The sequence below is a fragment of the Lonchura striata genome, chromosome 4 (genome assembly GCF_046129695.1).
Source record: "Lonchura striata isolate bLonStr1 chromosome 4, bLonStr1.mat, whole genome shotgun sequence".
Classification (NCBI taxonomy): Eukaryota; Metazoa; Chordata; class Aves; order Passeriformes; family Estrildidae; genus Lonchura; species Lonchura striata.
Window position 1 is genome coordinate 10,722,063 of NC_134606.1, and position 17,827 is coordinate 10,739,889.

At 37.3% G+C, this 17,827-nt stretch overlaps 2 protein-coding genes across 3 annotated transcripts in view; one reads left to right on the forward strand and one right to left on the reverse strand.

Annotated features, from left to right (window-relative positions):
- Nucleotides 1-487: 487 nt before the first annotated feature.
- TRMT44 (tRNA methyltransferase 44 homolog) lies at nucleotides 488-17,192 on the reverse strand. The gene is made up of 11 exons (XM_021550776.3): nucleotides 16,822-17,192; nucleotides 14,837-14,954; nucleotides 13,799-14,018; nucleotides 12,848-12,916; nucleotides 10,573-10,680; nucleotides 9,091-9,162; nucleotides 6,321-6,427; nucleotides 5,515-5,698; nucleotides 4,455-4,845; nucleotides 3,508-3,624; nucleotides 488-1,066 (listed from the first exon to the last, which is right to left on the reverse strand). The coding sequence occupies exons 1-11, from the start codon at nucleotides 17,183-17,185 to the stop codon at nucleotides 834-836; spliced, it is 1,983 nt and encodes a 660-aa protein (XP_021406451.2). The 5' UTR covers nucleotides 17,186-17,192; the 3' UTR covers nucleotides 488-833.
- Nucleotides 17,169-17,827, forward strand: part of ACOX3 (acyl-CoA oxidase 3, pristanoyl) — a 31,116-nt gene continuing 30,457 nt past the window's right edge. Inside the window, exon 1 of one of the 2 annotated variants that reach the window (XM_021550774.3) lies at nucleotides 17,169-17,269. The gene's annotated coding sequence lies outside the window, so the exon portion shown is untranslated. Of the gene's footprint in view, nucleotides 17,515-17,827 lie in introns of both variants that reach the window. The other variant, XM_021550773.3, reaches the window with a different exon arrangement.

Genomic DNA, 17,827 nt, shown 5'->3' on the forward strand with positions numbered 1-17,827 from the left:
TTGGTGAGAGCCCCAGGCAAGGGGCTGAGAAATGCCACCCTTCCCATAGGAAAGGGGCTGGGAACCTGTGGCAGCACCAGACACTCAGATGAGGCAGGAGCTGAGGACCTCCAGACTTTGTGTGCTGGGCCTGTGAGGGTATGAAAGCCCAGGAGTTTCTCTGTACAAGGTCCCTCATCAGAGGCAGCAGCTTGAGCTGTTACTTTGTTGTTGCACCAAGTTTAAATTGTTTTAAGGATTGAGACATGTGAGATTGTGCTAGGGGAATCCTGGGGCTAGGGAGTAAAGGAACCTTGTGTAACTGTGTGAATGTGGGGGACGTAGGGAGACAAGCAGGGCAACTGTGGGCTCAGTGGAGCTTGCCTGCTGTGAAGGGGCTTCAGTCCCAGCTCAGGTGCTGTGGCTGTGGCTGCCAGAGTGGCACCTGGATGGCTGGACAGAGAAGTTTCCTTAACACTCCTTGAAAATGTGGAACAAAACAGGCTAATTTTCAGGGTTTGAAAATGCTGCATCATGTACTTTTGATCTCATTAAGGATCTTGAGGAGTTTCCCAGGAAATTAAGTTTTTAAACTTTTCTACTTATACAAATGCATGCTAGATAAGACAGGACAAATCCAAAAATATATATGTACTTTACTATACCTATTCCTGGTTAATAAAAATATAAAGAATTAGAAATACAGGAGAATTTGTAAACCAACTGCAAAATAAGATGCACAGAAATGAGGGAAATCCCTCCATTTTTTTATAGATGTTCATGCACTAGGCAGTCCCAAAGTCAATCATAGATTCTGTTATGTACATAAACCTAAACAAAAGTTGCAAATTTTATTACTGTATATGTTTTTTCTTTTTAATCACCGGGGACTGCCTTAGCTCCTCAGTCCCATGGGCATATGGGCAAGCTTCAGAAGGTAAAGAACAACCATCAGGATGATGAATGAAAAACCAACAGAGGCGTGTTTTAAATGCTTCAGCTGAAATGCGCCGTTTCACTTCAGGTTTAGTTTTACTTGGTGGTTCCTCTTTTCTCCAGTCACGAATATGAACTCTCCCATTTAGAACTAAGATTAAAAAAACAAACAAATTCAGCTGTTAGCAGACATCCATGGCAATTATAGTGGAAAAAATTGTAGTGAAATTCTGGAAATAAAAAACATTCTACAAATTATGGATCACTCAGGCAAAACCAGATGAGCCATTTGTACAGAAACAGAAAGAAGTACACAACAAACCAAGACAATGTAGACACAGTACAAAGATGACTTGATTGATTTCCCTGGGAGATGTTTTACTGGGATGCTCAATAGTTTGAGGTACCTTTGTATCACCTCTGTAGAGCTTTTGTTAGCTCATTTTAAATACAATATTTTTATATATTTTGACTAAAATAATCTGAACTTAGATTGCAAGTTCTAACAAAAGTTTCAGCTTCAAGAACTGTAATTTTTCCCATGTTTGTAACTTTATGATTCCACTTTTAAAATGTGATGACCAGTGTCTTCTACTACTTTCACTGTTCACTGACCCAAAAACGCACTGCACTGAGGAGATGACAAGTCTCATTCTTCACATGAACCAACACTAAATTATCACTGGTTAATAAGGACTTAGCACTTTGGGTTTTTTAAATTCATTTGCTGTGTTAGGACCATAAACTGCACATGCACACACTTGTGAATCTCTGTCAGCTTCTTAAATGAGTAAACTAAACAGATGAAAGGAAGTTAGCCAAAAAGGAAGAAAAAAACAGATGACAGCAGTGAAAATTAACAGGGAAGAATCTGCCACTTTTAAGTTGCCATGCTCTATATTTTCATATTCTGCTTCAATCAAACCTTCTGTATCAAGACACTTGTAGCTCGGAGTAGTTAACCAACACTATTCTGCATTCTGATTATGGCTATTCAGAAAGTAACAAGTCCAATGAAAGCTAAATTATCACACAGTTGCCCTGGATGAATTAATGTCCCCAGGTCTCCTTGTGATACACAGTAAGGTCTGAACTCATACTAAGCCAATCAAGAAGCAATTTCATCTGAGCTTTAAAATCCCTCACAAAAGATGAAGAAAAGTTAGCACCTATTTATTATCAAACATAATTTTTCCCTAGAAAATCAGTCTTGTATTGGACAAGACTGAACTAAAGAAACTGCCACCAATCAGTTATTCTAAGACCAACTTTTTGTTTGGTGTGTGTGTACATCCATCCATTTCCATGTTTTAAAAGAAAAAAAATTCAGTAAAGATGAGAGAAGAGCTGTAGCCATGTTCTTCTCTGTCCACCTGGGCAGGAACAATGTCCTTGGAGACCATCAGAAGTTTCTTGTTATGGTGACATGCTACTAAGGGAGGAATCACATGGTCTCTCCCCAGGCCCATAATAAATTGATAATAAATGACATAAATTACTGAGACAGTCCAGGATAAAGTCAGACCTTTCTCCATAGATAATGTGCACACAGCCTCCAAGCCAATTTAAAACGTTCATTCCATTTACAATGTAACACTTAGCAAAACCTATTTCAGCTATATCTAATGATAGGGAACAAATTCAGACACATAATGAACTCCATGTGACCAACTTTTTAATGGATAGTAATTCAGAGGATTTTATCAGCAAAGCATACAAAAATATTTAGTGGATGCTAATCTTGCTAAAGTTGACCACTGGCAACAAACAGGTTGCATACTTAAGATTACTTGCCATGGTTTAGTTAAGCAGTATTTTACAAGAGACAGAACTGTCAGGACATAACACACTTTGAAATTTGAAGCAGCTGTAATGCTGATAAAACCTTGAAGATCTCGTATTACTGCAAAGCTACATTTTAGTTTTGCAAAACTTCACACTGACAAAAAAAGCCTCAACCAATTACACAAAGCACAGTGTCACCACACATTACTACAGAGATAAAAAACTCCAAACCCAAAAACTGCTATCAACAAATCCAGGCAGCCACAGAGACCTGCCACTGAGTTCTTTCTGCCATGCTACCACCAGCAACACTAACACAAGCTTTATAAACACATCAAGCCTCATAATTATAGATTCTTAAGGAGGCTAATTTATTTTACATCAACATTTACACTTTGGGGCTTGGTGAGGTCAGACTAAGCCTCAGTTATTTAGTTTACTAAATGCTTTAGTAAAATTGCTCTGTATTTGACAGCCTCAAAACCATCAGCAATTCATAAAAAGAAACAAAAATAAAAGGTCAAAGAATAGCATCAAATCAGCCACTTAAACTAAAGGTTTGTCTTTTCAGATACAGTCAGTGTAGAATGTTTTGCTGATTGATGCTTTACCAATCTCATTTATAAGAGCTTTACTAACAGTATCTTGGAGCAATGGGCACATAAAGAATATTCAGCTTTCCACAAAGATACAAAAAGCAGTTAAAAAACCACCACCATAGTAATTTCTCAGTTAAGTTTAACTGTATATAGAGGAGATAAAATAAATAATTAAGAAGAAAAAAAACAAAATTCAAAACTCCTTTACCTTCAAATACTTGATGATTGTTCTTGAGTAGTGTCTGCAGGCCTCCGTATTCACTTTTCAGCTTTTTTAAAATCTCTTTATCCAAGTGTTCTGCCACTTCTCTCAAGGAAAGACTTTCTGCATTTAAAAAATGGCAGAATTACTAAAAACTTTTCTCTATAAAACCTTAACACAGTTCAACTTCTATATAAGGTAACGATTAGGAGAAGAATGTCAGAATTATCTACTAGGACTGCAGCAACTTTTTTCTCATATTATGATATAGGGTATATATTTTATATGTATATTGTTTGTAAAACATCAGCTTTCATTTTACAGGACAGGTCAGAATTTCCACAGTAAGACACACTTTTTATTTGCTCTGCTTTTTTTACAGTAGCATATAACCCTCATAGCAAATAAGCAGTGTTTATAAGCATGCAGTTAGAAGACTCGGTTAGTAACATATGGCAAACTACAGGGAGTAAATAATAAAAACAGATGGAAGAAACTTGAAAGATGATAGTAGTAAGAACTGACTGCTTATACAATTAACAGCAGCTTAACATTCTTTTCCTTCCTAAAACTAAACTAAAAATTCCTAATCATGCTGTAACCTAATGGCACTTTGACTTCTTACAAACTCTTACAGAATTATAGCCAATGATTATGTTAATATTCTAAACCATAATATTGTCCCCAAATAGGGTAGAGTTGTGGGTTTAGTTGGGTTTGGTTTAATAAAAATCGATTCTATAATAGTATTTAGGTGTAAACCAGGACAAAAACTCAAACCAATTTCAAAATATTTTCTACGTGCAATAAAACATAGTGGGGAAAAAAAAGCACTTTTGATTGTGACTGTATTGTTGTCGATGTTTCCTAAAAATCTGTTCAAAAACATGTAAATTTGCTGGAAAAAACATGTTCTACCACCTAAAGACAGTGCAAAGGAAAGATAACCTCACCTCCTTGATTCCAGGTATTCGAATTTCCACCCTGCTTATCAGAACATGATTTTTGGGGGGCTGCATTTAACAGCAAGTTCGCCACATTGAGAACCACTTCATCTACAAAATCCCGAGGGAGGGAAACACAATTTCTGACTTGTTCTACTTTTTCTCTGGGTTGAAATCCAGGCATCCAAACTGTACCAGCTGTCTCAGTGTCACCTTCAAGAGGTTCTGAGCCTGCTTCTTTGCACAGACCACCACAGTGATCTTCATGGTTAAATCCAACGCTTCTGTCCCACGCGGCCACAGCACAGGTCCGACGACTGTTAATGAACTGTGTTATCTGCTTGTCAATCAGAGCATGTTCTGCAGCTGGGTAGCTCCTGCTTTTCCCAATAAAGCTGACCTATTTTAGTAGAAACAAGTAAATCACTATCAGAATCCTGTACTTAAAACACCCAACCCCACAACCTCCACATGTTTATGCAGGTTTCTCACCAGCTACAATAAAATCCAATACCAACTCAATGCTCAGTAACACCTGAGGGGTTTTTAATTCCAGTTTTTGAATGCTGGTGCCCCAGAAGAAATCCAGTAAACAAATCATAATCCATGATGTTTTACAATTACACAGCAAAAATATTGTTCCTGACCCTCAGATTATTTAAAATTGGATACTTCTTCCTACTCTGAGAACATTTCATTTTGAATTTCATTGGACAAGAAAAACAGCAATTAAGTAAAATAAAATTAAGTACAAAGAAGTAAGACAGGCAGCTAGAAAAATTAAGGCAAAAAGTAATGTTTTTAAAGTTTTCCCATCATACAGAATGACATAAGAGAAAACCATGAAAAATTTCACTTTTTCCTGTTTTAAGACTGTACCTATAACATTTAGAGTAGAATTTCCAACATAAAAATGAGTATTTTTAATCTCTTTTCAGAGTATATTGTATCAAGTAATGAAGCTGCCTACAGTCTTATCTTAAAACAATAACAATGAATAACCATATGCTTCAATCAGAGCCAATTTTAAAAAAACAAAAGACAAAAGCCCTACAGAGACCAAAATTACCCTTTTTGTTGATGGAATTCTAAGACAATCTTCTTCCACATGAAAGCCACATACAAATCCAACTTGGGCAACAAAATCAAGATATTCTCTGTACTGAGTTTTCTTGCTTTGTCTACGTCTGTATTTTCCATGGAAATCAAAGAAGCAGCATGGCAGCACAAAGTAGCAACATGAATAGGAAGACCTACAAGAAGGATAACAAACTGCTGAACAGTAAGTTATCTCAGAAAATACAAAAATTTAACAAACAATCGATCAGACAAAAGCAACAATGAAATTTTTTATTAAGCAACAGATCTTCATGCAGTACTATTTATAACTTGCCCTTTCAGTTGAACTATTAGTTTAGTCAAAAATACCATTTTACTAAGTATCTGATGCAGCATCCTACTCTGCCAACTTAGTTTGCAGAAGTAAAACTTTAAATTACTATTTCTCGTTGTAAAGACCACAACAGCTCAAGGGCAGGTAGAACCATAAGCTTGTATTTACAAGAAAAAAAGACAACAAAAAAACCCAAACAGCTTCATGTATAAGGAATAAAAAACAGTTTTGGTTTTTAAATATCAAAAGCAAAATGCTGCACTGAATTCTATGAGAAAGTAAATACTACATCTGTGCTTCTCCACTTTGTGAAAATAATCAGCTTGCATCAAAACCAGTCTTACAAGAACAACAGGTGTGGAACCAAAGCTGACAGTTTTTAATCAAGCCCACATAGGTAATTATGGGAGGGTAGTTTGGTTTTTTTCTGCCCGTTTTTTTTTAATTCCTTCCATCCCACTCCCCTTCCTCTGCAAAAATACCTAGCTGCAATTACAGGTATCCATGGTGTTAACTCATCTGAATGGTTTCCTATGAGCCAGTCAGTATCTGGAAAGAGATTACTGTCACCTGGAATGATTGTAGCTTCCTAAAAAACAAAACACAGTAAGTGAATCCTATTACAGGTTTCTTTAATGCAATTTATTTAAAGCACTAAGCAATAATGTAAAGTAATACCAGCTGACAAATACAAAGTGAGTGAGCACCACAGACACCAACAATGTTTTCCTCAGTTAGCAATTTTTTATAGCTACAGAGAAGTAATTAAGCAACAAACACCCACAACACATGGGTCAAAAAAACAGTGGAATAACTGATTAAGATATCTAGCATTTAAATATATATAAACAAATGTCATACACTAAATTATGATTTCTTGCCAATCTCCTTCTGCCACTTGTATGCCTGAACTCAAGTTTTTCAGAAAGGCACTTAATTTGCTGTCTTGCAGCCTGTAGGACTCACATAGCAATTAATCAGAACACCGCTTCATTATTATTTTCTCCTCCTTCACAGATGCTGCCCAAATCAAATCCTAGTATACAGAACACCACTCTTCACATGCTATCATTCACATATAATAAAACAAACAAAAGAAGCCCCAAATAAAACTAAGAGTATGAACTCTTCATACAGGCTAAAATCAAATGTTCTACAGTGGCTATAATGTTTGTGCCTCACAAATACATCTTCTCGCTTTGAACTAAGTTCAGCAGAGAAAGTACTGAAAGATGTTGACACCATGGAAGTAGTCCATGGTAGTCCATGTAGTAGTCCATAGTAGTCCATCTTCCCTGAAAATGTGTATGAACACTAAAAAAATTATTGGGCAAATTTGAAAAAAGTTTTAGATTTGAATTTCTACAGTCCTTTAGGGAAAATTCTGAAAATTACACCCATAATCTTTTTTTATATAGAAAATATATGTTTTAAGAGCTTAAAATTCACATGCACATGCAAAGCAGTATCTGTATATGAATTAAAAAAATAAAATAAAACAAAACCCTTTATTAGGGAATTCAGACTATCTTGATTACTTTCCAAATCCCTCTTAAGAATCAATATGGTGATTGTTCACTTAAAATTGTTCACTTTAAATACCACAGTTCATTTTTAGATATGTATGAACATTTATAGATAATGAATGTAACAAGCTTTTTGGCAGATTACTGGATGTTGAATTACCAAGCCTTTGGTAAGTGTTTTCTTAAGGTTGATTAAACACATTACTCATACTTTACATTTCAGTTTTGATCATTCAATTTAGGCATAGCATGAATTATCAGTGCCACACTGCCCTATTTGACAGTCACCCCTAGTCAAATTTGTATTCACCATGTCTGACAGCAGTTTGGAAACAGAGTGCCACCTGTTGCATCCATTTAGGCTGTTAGAATTGTACTGAACCACACAAGTGACAACATCTACCCTGCAACTCGTGCTGTAAGTAAAGATCAAAACAAAATTAGCTTCAGGGGTAACAACAGGCTGTGAGCAGGTGCTCTTTCCTTCTGTAGCTCCCAGAGCTACAGGAGCCTTGCAAAATCATTTCACCCTTCCTGCTCATGGTCTAACTCCTTCCAGCATAAATTATCACTTTTGTCATCATATATTTTATTGTTTCTTTCTGGGCAGAAAAAGGAACATGTAACACAAAGATAAGGAGACAATGTTGTTCATCATGATTAGATGTTACTTAATACAGAACATAGGAATGATGGAGCACCACAGCTTGATGGTTTAGGTTGTTTGTCGAAGCTTTACAGGAAGATCTGCTTGCAGACTGCAGTAAAGGAATATGGCAGTTTTGGCAACTTGTACCCAAAATGGCAGGGTGGCAAAGAGAAGGCTACACAACACTGAAATCTGTGACCTCCCATCTGTGAAAATTGATGTTTTTTCATAATTTCATAAGTTAGCATCTTAGTTTTTGAATAAACAATTCTTAATATTTTGAATTAACTTTAAGCAACACTACTAGAGAGTAACCACAGGTGGAAAATTATTTTACTATATTGGGAGCTGATAAATTTTGACAGAACAGAGTAAGAAATTTTAGACCTGCAGAACAAAAAACCAGGAACACCTCACCTCCAAAGGGCAACTGCTCATTAGCACTACACTTTAATGAGTATCAGATTATTAGATTGAATCAGTATCAGAATCAAAGTCAATGTTCCTGTGCTCAAATTGTTCATAAAAATGATAACATGAAACCTGAAATATAATCCTTTTTGCAGACTCTTTTCCTGTTCATTTTTGAAGGCTATTATTACAATTATTTAGGTTGGCTCCTCTGAGGTTCAACAATTTTGCCCCCAAAACAGAACATGGCACAACAAGGTCAGAATCACTTTAAAATAATTATCCCAAATTATGAGTGTCTTTATTATCTTTTATGAACAAGTGGTGCAAATAAAGCTGCTTAATATTGATCATCTGGTAAAAAGAAAGCTTGTTTCATGGTGTGCATGTCTGTATATGCAGTAAGAAATCATGCCAGTGGTTCCTGGATGAGAAACAAACAAGTTGCAAATATGCAAAGGTACAATACAATATTTTTCTCATATTCCCTTTACAACTTACTTCACCCCCAAGGAATATGGGTAGCATCATACCAAACCCACGGGTCCCTTTAGACTACTGTGTGTAACCCAGTATGCTTCCTTACACTTGCATCAATACCCCTGAAACAATGAACAAATTAATAAATGTACGTATCAGTAAAACTGACATACATTTGCATAATACCTCTAAATGTGTCTCTGGTCCATACATGTCCCATATTTTTCTTCTCCTCACATCAATTCCTCTGCCTGAATGCTGAAATATTTGAACAACAAAAATACGCAATTTAAGTACTACTACTTTTTTCAGAAATTTCAAATAGGTTCAGTAAATATTTACATACATATTAATTAAGTTAATACATATTAACTTCAATTATTTTATTCATGCTAAAATTTAGACACATAACAAAAACTAGCTTTGCCATTTCAGCTGAATACTTTTATTCCCTTTCTTCCCTTTGAAATATGAAGGGTATTACTAGGAAATCTTAAAGAATATATCTGGTTCAAAATTTTACCTGGGCATACCTACTGAGACTGCTCTTAAAATCTCTATCCCTACAAATATAAAAGCAGAGGTGTTGATTTTTGGTTTGTTTGTTTTTAAAATATCAAAACCTTTCACAGGATGAGTACTACTGCAGCACCCACAAGACTCAAAGAAGAATGCTACTCTAAGCAGTCCTTAGTGGGGAACCACCTTTCAACTACTGAAACCCAAACACTCTCTTCCCCTGTATGAATGAAAGACTAAATAGATTGGAAATCAAAATGTGTAGTATTTGAAATCCCAGAACACAGTGCAGAACTAGGAAAAATCAATTACTAAAAAAAGTCTCCTAAAATTCTCATACATGATTTTTTTGACAGGCAGTGTTTGTCAGCACTGAATGAATGACTGATTGAAAAATCCAGATGGAAAAAAACAGCAGCTTATATTGCACTCAAGTTTTCTGGCCACACAACAATAGATACTTTGTGCTAGAAGAACTTGGAACATTTCCCTACCCCCCAATGACATCTCTTTATCTAATAAGAGATATTTATTTCCTCTATAAATTTCCCCATGTTCTCCCAGAAATGGAAAATGCAATTTTCTGAAACAGACAAACCCAACTTCAATGGGTTTTGTTTAGTCTCACTGTTCTTTCAGAACAGTTTCTATTTTAGAAACTATGCCTCAACAAACTGAATTATGCTGTTGCCACATTTTTACTGCAAAAAGTACAGTATGCTCTAAGGAATTTTTAATTAAGAAATCTCAGGTCTCTTGCAAAGATATAGAAAATTATTTTATGACATCACAAGTAGAATTCAGTTTGGATAAAAATAAGTTCATGAACACATCTTGTGACAGATGTGACAGATGTGTCAAAATTCTACATTCTTTTTTGCATAACGAAAGGACTCCATTAGTTTTTCCTCTTAGTTTCTTAGCTCAGGAAAAATAGCCCTGAATTTAAATGAAATATACTAATTAAGATAAATAAATGAATGGTCTAATCCTCTGGTAGGATTTTCTGTTAGTAACTAGAGTGAAAATATCCTGTTTTAGCAACATGAATTAATTTATTTTGGCTATTTGTATGCCACATAAAAGGACAGCATAACAAAAATACTGACACTAGTTTTTAATAATTATTTTAAAAAACATTCTATTTACCCCTTCATTGTTTAGAATATGAACCAGCAAACCATTTCCACATCCAAGATCTACAAATGACTGTTTCTTGGTCAATCCTTTTTCTTTTCTCTCTTCTTCCCAAAGAACCTAAGACAAGAAAACAGAACATATTAGGCTTCTGCTCTCAAGTCTCCCTGCAAGAAACCATCAAAAGTTATTGGAGATGAAAGAGGAAACCTGGAAATGCAGACTTGAGAGAAAACATTCACTGCACTCACAGGTAAAATAAACTTAGAAAAAAAAAAAATCTAAAAAAACCCCCAAAACAAAACACTAAAACAGAAAAGCACTGTTTATGGAGTGAAACAAGAATTATTTTGCAAAGTATCAATAGTTTTCTAAGTGCCAAGCACACCCTCCACTCCATTTTGAGTCATTGGAAGTTTAAATTAATCATGGCTTTACAACTCTGGGCTAGAATGAACATAAATGTAAAATAAGTTGCTAAACCAATGGGTGAAAGTGAAGAACAGTGGAAAAGTAAGGGATGTATCAAGTAAACTTCATCAGTGTCTCTGCAAGTAACACTACAGATGCATTTATATCCGCTGTACTAAAGAAAGCATTGATGGCAGAGCTAAAAATAAGTCCCAAAATATTCTTTATAATTGCTTGGTGATATACTGGTATGTGTAACATCACTTCTATTGAACAAAGCAACAGGTTACCTAGCACGTTAACTGCCCCAAATTCTACATCAGCTAAGGGACCCCAGAGCTTTTAGCCAAATCTTAGTCCCTGATCTGTACATAAGTAGGTCCTTTTCCACAGATATATCATCCATAATTAATAAGTGGTTGTTTCTCTGCAGAACATGAACTAACCTTTACCATTTTCCAATTCTTCTTCCTTCAATAAGAAGTTACAGACCACACATTCATAACTCTGCACTATGATTTTTCACTATGACTACCAAAAATCTTGAAGAGTATTTATGAATTAACTATTTGTAACATTGTCAGATTTGCTAGAGGGGAAGAAGCTGATGACAAACACAGTCTGCTAATCTCTTGGATTATGTTTTTAGATGTACCAATCATTGCACTTTGGCACTCCATGCAGTATCCCAGAAATCCATAATTACCTCATTCCCAGATCCTACCTATCCTCTAACTCCTGCAGGATTTTTCACAACACAACAGCTATGTCCTTGGCCATGCCCCTGGACAGTGAGTGACCTCAATATGATTGGAAAATAAAAAGAGGTCATATGCAGATGCCATAAACCCATAAAAACTTAGCACTGGAACTACATTTTCTTAGAAAATCACCTGTGTAATGTACTTCTAAGCAATGACCTTCATACACTATCAAATAGATACCTGAACATTTTGCAGCAGGTTAAATTATTAATAATATACTTGAAGTTTCCATTTACCTAAGCTGCATATTGAATGACTAATGACTTTATGAAAACTACTGCTATATTAGCCAAAACATAATCACTGTAAACCAACATTCTCATGTATAAAAATGCTATCACTCCAGAATTTTCTTGTAGCTGGCTAAAACTAAATTCGTAATTTTCAACATTGAATCTTAAGATGGTGGTAAAAATGGTAAAGATGAGTCTATTACATAGCTCTTTCTACAAGCCAGTATCTAAAGTTAAACACTTAATTAACAAAATAAATTAGTCCTCAGTGAGTACTGTAAATGAGCAAACTTACTCAGAAATACTGATTTACGTAAGATGCTACAAGTATAGTTCAATGTAGACATCTTCTTACCACACCCTGGATGGCAAACAAAAACACTTATGTGCCTACCTCTTAAAAACCTGAAGTTTCTAAGAACTGCAGGTGGCAGAATTTTCATAGAATCTTAAGTAGGTAGATGCTTGAGAAAACTGCACCAAGCATTTATCTGCACTTCTAGCATCTGCAGTTGACCTAATTACACTTGAAGATGGGATTTGAGCTGAAATTTTATCAAAAAAGGCGCAGCAGTGAAAAACTGTGTTTATTTGTTCATAGTATAAAATGAACAAGTAATAGAAAAATTTGTAACACAATCAATCCTAATCTTCAACTGATCCATCTTATCACTTCTACATTAGTGCTTTTGGCTTTCTCACTCAGAAATAAATAAATCTTGTGTATGTAGATGAATATCTTGTGACAAAAGACTGCAAATCTTCATCATATCTTCACAAGGAAGTTTTTGTTTAATTCTAAAATTATTTTCTTTAGAGAGGTTCTATTATTAGGAAATATAACCTTACAACATATTATTAGGTAAAGCAGTTCCCTACCAGCAAATAAGTGGCAATGGCAACATCTTCATAAACAAATTTCTCGGGATCTGTCACCTCAGGCCACACCTTCAGGGAAAAAAAAAAACAGAATGAAAAATAGGTAAAAATTTATTTTCTCCATCATCTGAAATAACCTCAAAAATGCTCAGACACAGCAATTTCGATATTATTCACTTCAGTAGGTTTTTGGACTTCACAGATTTTGCATTTTAATCTTATTAACATATACCCAGAGAATATAAAGACTGTTTGATTCAACCAAATAATAAAGTTTCTAAGAACATTTTGGCTCCACATGTGCAGGTCACAAGTAAATAGCTGCATCTGTTCTTTAACAGACCATGTATCTTTTGCTTAACTTTCTCATGAGAAAAAAAAAAAAATCTTATCTGTACCACTGCAACATTGAAAACATGAACATTTGTAAATTTCTTTCACAATGAACGGACCTAGAATTATCTTGGCACAACACATGAAGAATCAAAATCTGAAGTAGGAAGACAGAATGCACAAGTATAATTCCCCATATATATATAAATATAATTTACTTTGTAAATGAAGAATTGAAACAAAGACTAAAATGGTCAACACCAGCGATTCCACTGCAGAACTCAAGACTGAATCATTGCCTTACCCAAACCTCTAATTCTCTCCTATGTATCTTCCTGTTAGTACAGAAATATTAACAGTAGAACATTTTCACTGTATGTTTTACAAAAGCATTTACCAATCTTTTTGTTTGCAGTTAGAGCCAAGTTTGCAAGATTACAGACCTTACTTCATACAGCACTCTGTTGCTCTTCAGGATCTCCAGGATAAGAGAAAAAGAATTACAACATTGCTCATCTAACTCAAACACATAATAAGATAGGTTAAATCTTAACCTCCAAAAGTTTTGGAGAGGGAGGTGTAAAAGGGAAGGATTACTACATTTACTGCTAAACTTACCTTTACCATCTCTTTGTACTTTTCTTTGAGGTCCTGATAAACCTTGCTGTACTTTGCTAGTGAAATGAGTGAGAGTGTACTTTTAAACCCACTGGGCTTTTGCTGCACAGACCATTTAGCCAGTTTGGACAAAAGTTCATTTCCAAGCCATGCTAGTTTGGGGTACACAATTCCATCTGAAAACCAATCTTCTGGAAATGGAGCTACAATAGACACAGACCTTAAAAACAAACAATAAAATAACTTAGTATAAATACAGCATCTCATCATTTCAGCTATCTCAAGGACAGAGAAAACAAGGATGAAGTGGAGAAAATCAGCAGATCAGAGATATAAAACTAGACTGAAGAATAAGTAAATATGTAGAGAAACAAAAGGAAAATAAACCAGTAAAGTTACTGAATAATGGAACTGTTTCCCCTGAATTTTGTTAGCTCATTATCTCTCAATTCAAACATAAGAGTCCATGCCACATTTAACACAATAAATGAGGACTCGGATATGATGAGCAATCTGATTTCATAAGATAACCGAACACTAAACAGAGAAAGTCAACTTCTGAAATTTCTGAAAAATAACAGGCAAAATTAAGAGAAAAATATACCTATTGCCACAACTCATTATTTCATCATCTCTAAATTTATTCAGACTTTATTAGAGCATCCCCAGATGCTCAGGACCAAACTGAATGGTCTACATTTAGTGACTAAAGTTCAGTCATTTACTCCAGTTGGACCCTCACCCTTACTAACACCCACAGACCCTTTCCAAGAGGCACTGCTATCCTAGTGATCAGAAGACGCATATTCTTTCTAGACCACAGTCTGTGTTCACATTCAAAGGTTTGTTTTACACTATTTCTGAGTATTGTAGATGTTTCTTTTTAGAGAATTCTATCCACTCGTATCACATCACTACTGAAATTTACTAATCAAGCAGAAAATTATAAAATCTAAACTGCCTACATACCAATACTAAACCATTGTGTGACTCCTGCAATCATTTACTGCTTGCTTTCTCTCTTACTCCCATACTTACCATTCCTCATCTTTTATGTGTTTAAGTTGAATTTGGTAAATATTGCATTTTTTAACCTGATATTTTCCTTCACTGTTTTCCTCCAAAGGCAGAAAGGTCACAGTTCCATTGTAAACATCTGAAAAGATATGCAAATAAGGATTTATTATTCCATGGTGCAACCCACCCTGGTTAGCCCCAAAATGAACTTCTGCCTGCAAACCAGAGAGGCAAGATCTAAGAAAATACAGAAAGGATCACAATAAAAGGAATAGATCAGTTCTTGGTGTTCCTGACATCTGAAACTGCCAGATGATTTGAATTTTCCAAATTTAGCATTCTATGGCACGATGTTTCCAAAATATCTAGGGCTGACCAGGACTACTCATTTTCATCACACCTAACTATTTTAGTAAAGACTAAACAATAAGATTTTTCTAGTATATGACTGCTGCTTTTCCATATCCCACAGCAAATCCAGAGTCCTGGGAAGCAGGTGTATATGCAGCATTACTTCCCCAAAAAACTAAAAAATCTTTTCAGCCATTGCTTACCTAGGGCAGTTTTTTCACAATAACTTACTCAGTTCTCAGTTTTGAAACTGGTTTTTGAATTACCATCAAAACAAGCATTCTTGCAAGTAAAAATGCTACACTGGCTACATAATCAATTTTCAATGGACTCCAAAATTTTCTGAGTTAGGCAAGAAAGAATTAATTAGCAGTAGAGCTAATGTTAAATCTTGCTATCTTGTCTCATCCTTAGCAATGCCAGCTCTAACATTTTTTAATTGTTAAAAAAAAAAAATTAAAATCTCCTAGGCTTTTTCTTAGAGATACGCTCTACAGATGCAGTTCAGAAGCATCTTCTCTTAGCATCAAAAGAAAAAAATAAATCAAAACTACAACATAAACTATTTCTCTTGAGGGCACCAGGTAAGAATCATAGGCCTCAAGAACATCCCAGATGTGTCCCATAAATGACTATCTGTCTTTCTGAATTGTAAGTTGAGTTGTTTCTGGAATTCTGATCCTTTCCAAAACATTACTATTAGAATTTAATCCATATCAACGTTTTTTCCAAAATTTATCTTAGAAATTGTGTCAAGTTCTACCCTATGTAAGTTTCTTTATAATAGCAGGATTTATTGGAGCATATTACCATCATACAGTGTAAAAAAACACTACAAAGCAGAACAAAACAAAAAAAACACAAATCACCCCAACACAACAGTTAAAATCCAAGTTGAGCTCCTTTCTGAAGCAATACTAAGCATTATGAAAGTTGATACAAACATTGGCCAGGTAGGCACCACAGCTGCCTACTCTCTTCATTAATTCCACATTTCCAACCACTACAGTCACTCCAGGCAAGCCGGTCACTAGGGCTGTGCTAGGAGCAGCATTTGTGCGTGGGCAGATTACTCGTGACAGGAGCTCCTGGGTGCCACAACCCTTTTATTTCAAATGCTGTATTCATGTATTTCAACTGCTGAAATGCCAATGATCCCTGGCACAACAACGTAAAGTAAAAATCAACCCTCAGCACACGATCGGGACAGAAGTCCCTCCTCGCTCCCACAAAAACGGCATCTCTCTCATCTAGGAGACAACCTCAAAAGCACCCACCCAACCTTAAACATCCCTCTTTTCCAAGTTTTTCTCACAGTCTTCCACTATAAATTAACTTTGGGTTGTTTCAGACTTTTAAAATTTATTCATTCTGTGTCTTCAGGAAACAGAGAATCAATGAGAATGAGCTAGATAACCATAAAATTCCTACAACCTTCTGGAAAGACAGCCAAAGCCATAATATTTGAAACCAGGATACTTTAAGATGTCTATACTGTGTTTAATATTTGAAACCAGGATACTTTAAGATGTCTATACTGCGTTTATTGCAATGGCCTGTCGCGGACAATAGATGAATCTGTCAGGACCTGAATCACCAGCCAGCAGTGAATTCGAGGGGCCAGGCCCGCGGCAGCCGCGGCCCCTCACGCTCACCTTGCACCGCCAGCTCGCGGGCCGGGGGCGCGGCGGCGCGGCCCCGGGGCAGCAGCGTCCTCAGCACGGCGCGGAGCTCGCCGGGCCCGCCCCAGCCCGTCAGGGGCGGCGGCAGAGCCAGCTGGCCCCGCACCTCCCTCCAGAGCCGGCCCAGCTCCGCGGCCCCCGCCGCTCGCCCCTCGGATGGCGGCGTCTCCCCGCCCTCGCCGAGCGGCACCGTGCCCTCCGCCTGGACGGCGGCGCCGCTCAGCCGCCTGTTGGCCACCTGCGGCTTCTCCAGCCACACGCGCACGGCCGCCCAGAAGCCGCGGGGCAGCGCGGCACCGCCGGGGTCCCGCACGGCCGCAGTCCCCACCGGCCCCATCCGCCGCCCGAGCCGCGCCGGGAGGCGGAGCGCGTCGCAGGCTGCTCCCGTCAGTTCCCGAGGCGGAGACGGAGGCGGCCGCGGGTACGTACCGGGTTCCCAGAGGCTGTGAGGCTCCGAGTGTCGCCAGAGATCGCTGCGGTGCCGTCCTGCGGCTGAAAACACGGGGAGCCGCCAGCTCCCCGCGGGGCGTGAGGCTGGAGGGTCGCCACCGCCTGTGCTGCTCTGTGTGGGGCGGTCTGTGCTGCCGTGACAGCGGCGCGCAAACCCCGGACCGGGACGGTGACTGACACCGCGCAATCAGCCCGGCCCATCAGGGAGACAGCTCGGTACGTCTTTTTTAGCAAATAATGCCATGTAGTCTGGTTTTGCCCTGAGTAGAAGCCATGCCCGCCGTGAATTCGTGAATTCTGTGCCATGAACCCGCACAGAAGCGCTTCGTGCCCTGCCCGGGGTTCCTGCTCTGGGACACTGCCAGCAGCAGATTGCTCGGAAATGCAGAGCCGCTAGAAAATAAAATAAAATAAAACACTGTTTATGTCATCCTTGGCCATAAGGGTACAGTATCATTATTCTTGACAACTACCAAGTGTCTGAGCTGTGTCGTTATTAAGATACTTGAGGGTAGTACCCTGCAAACAC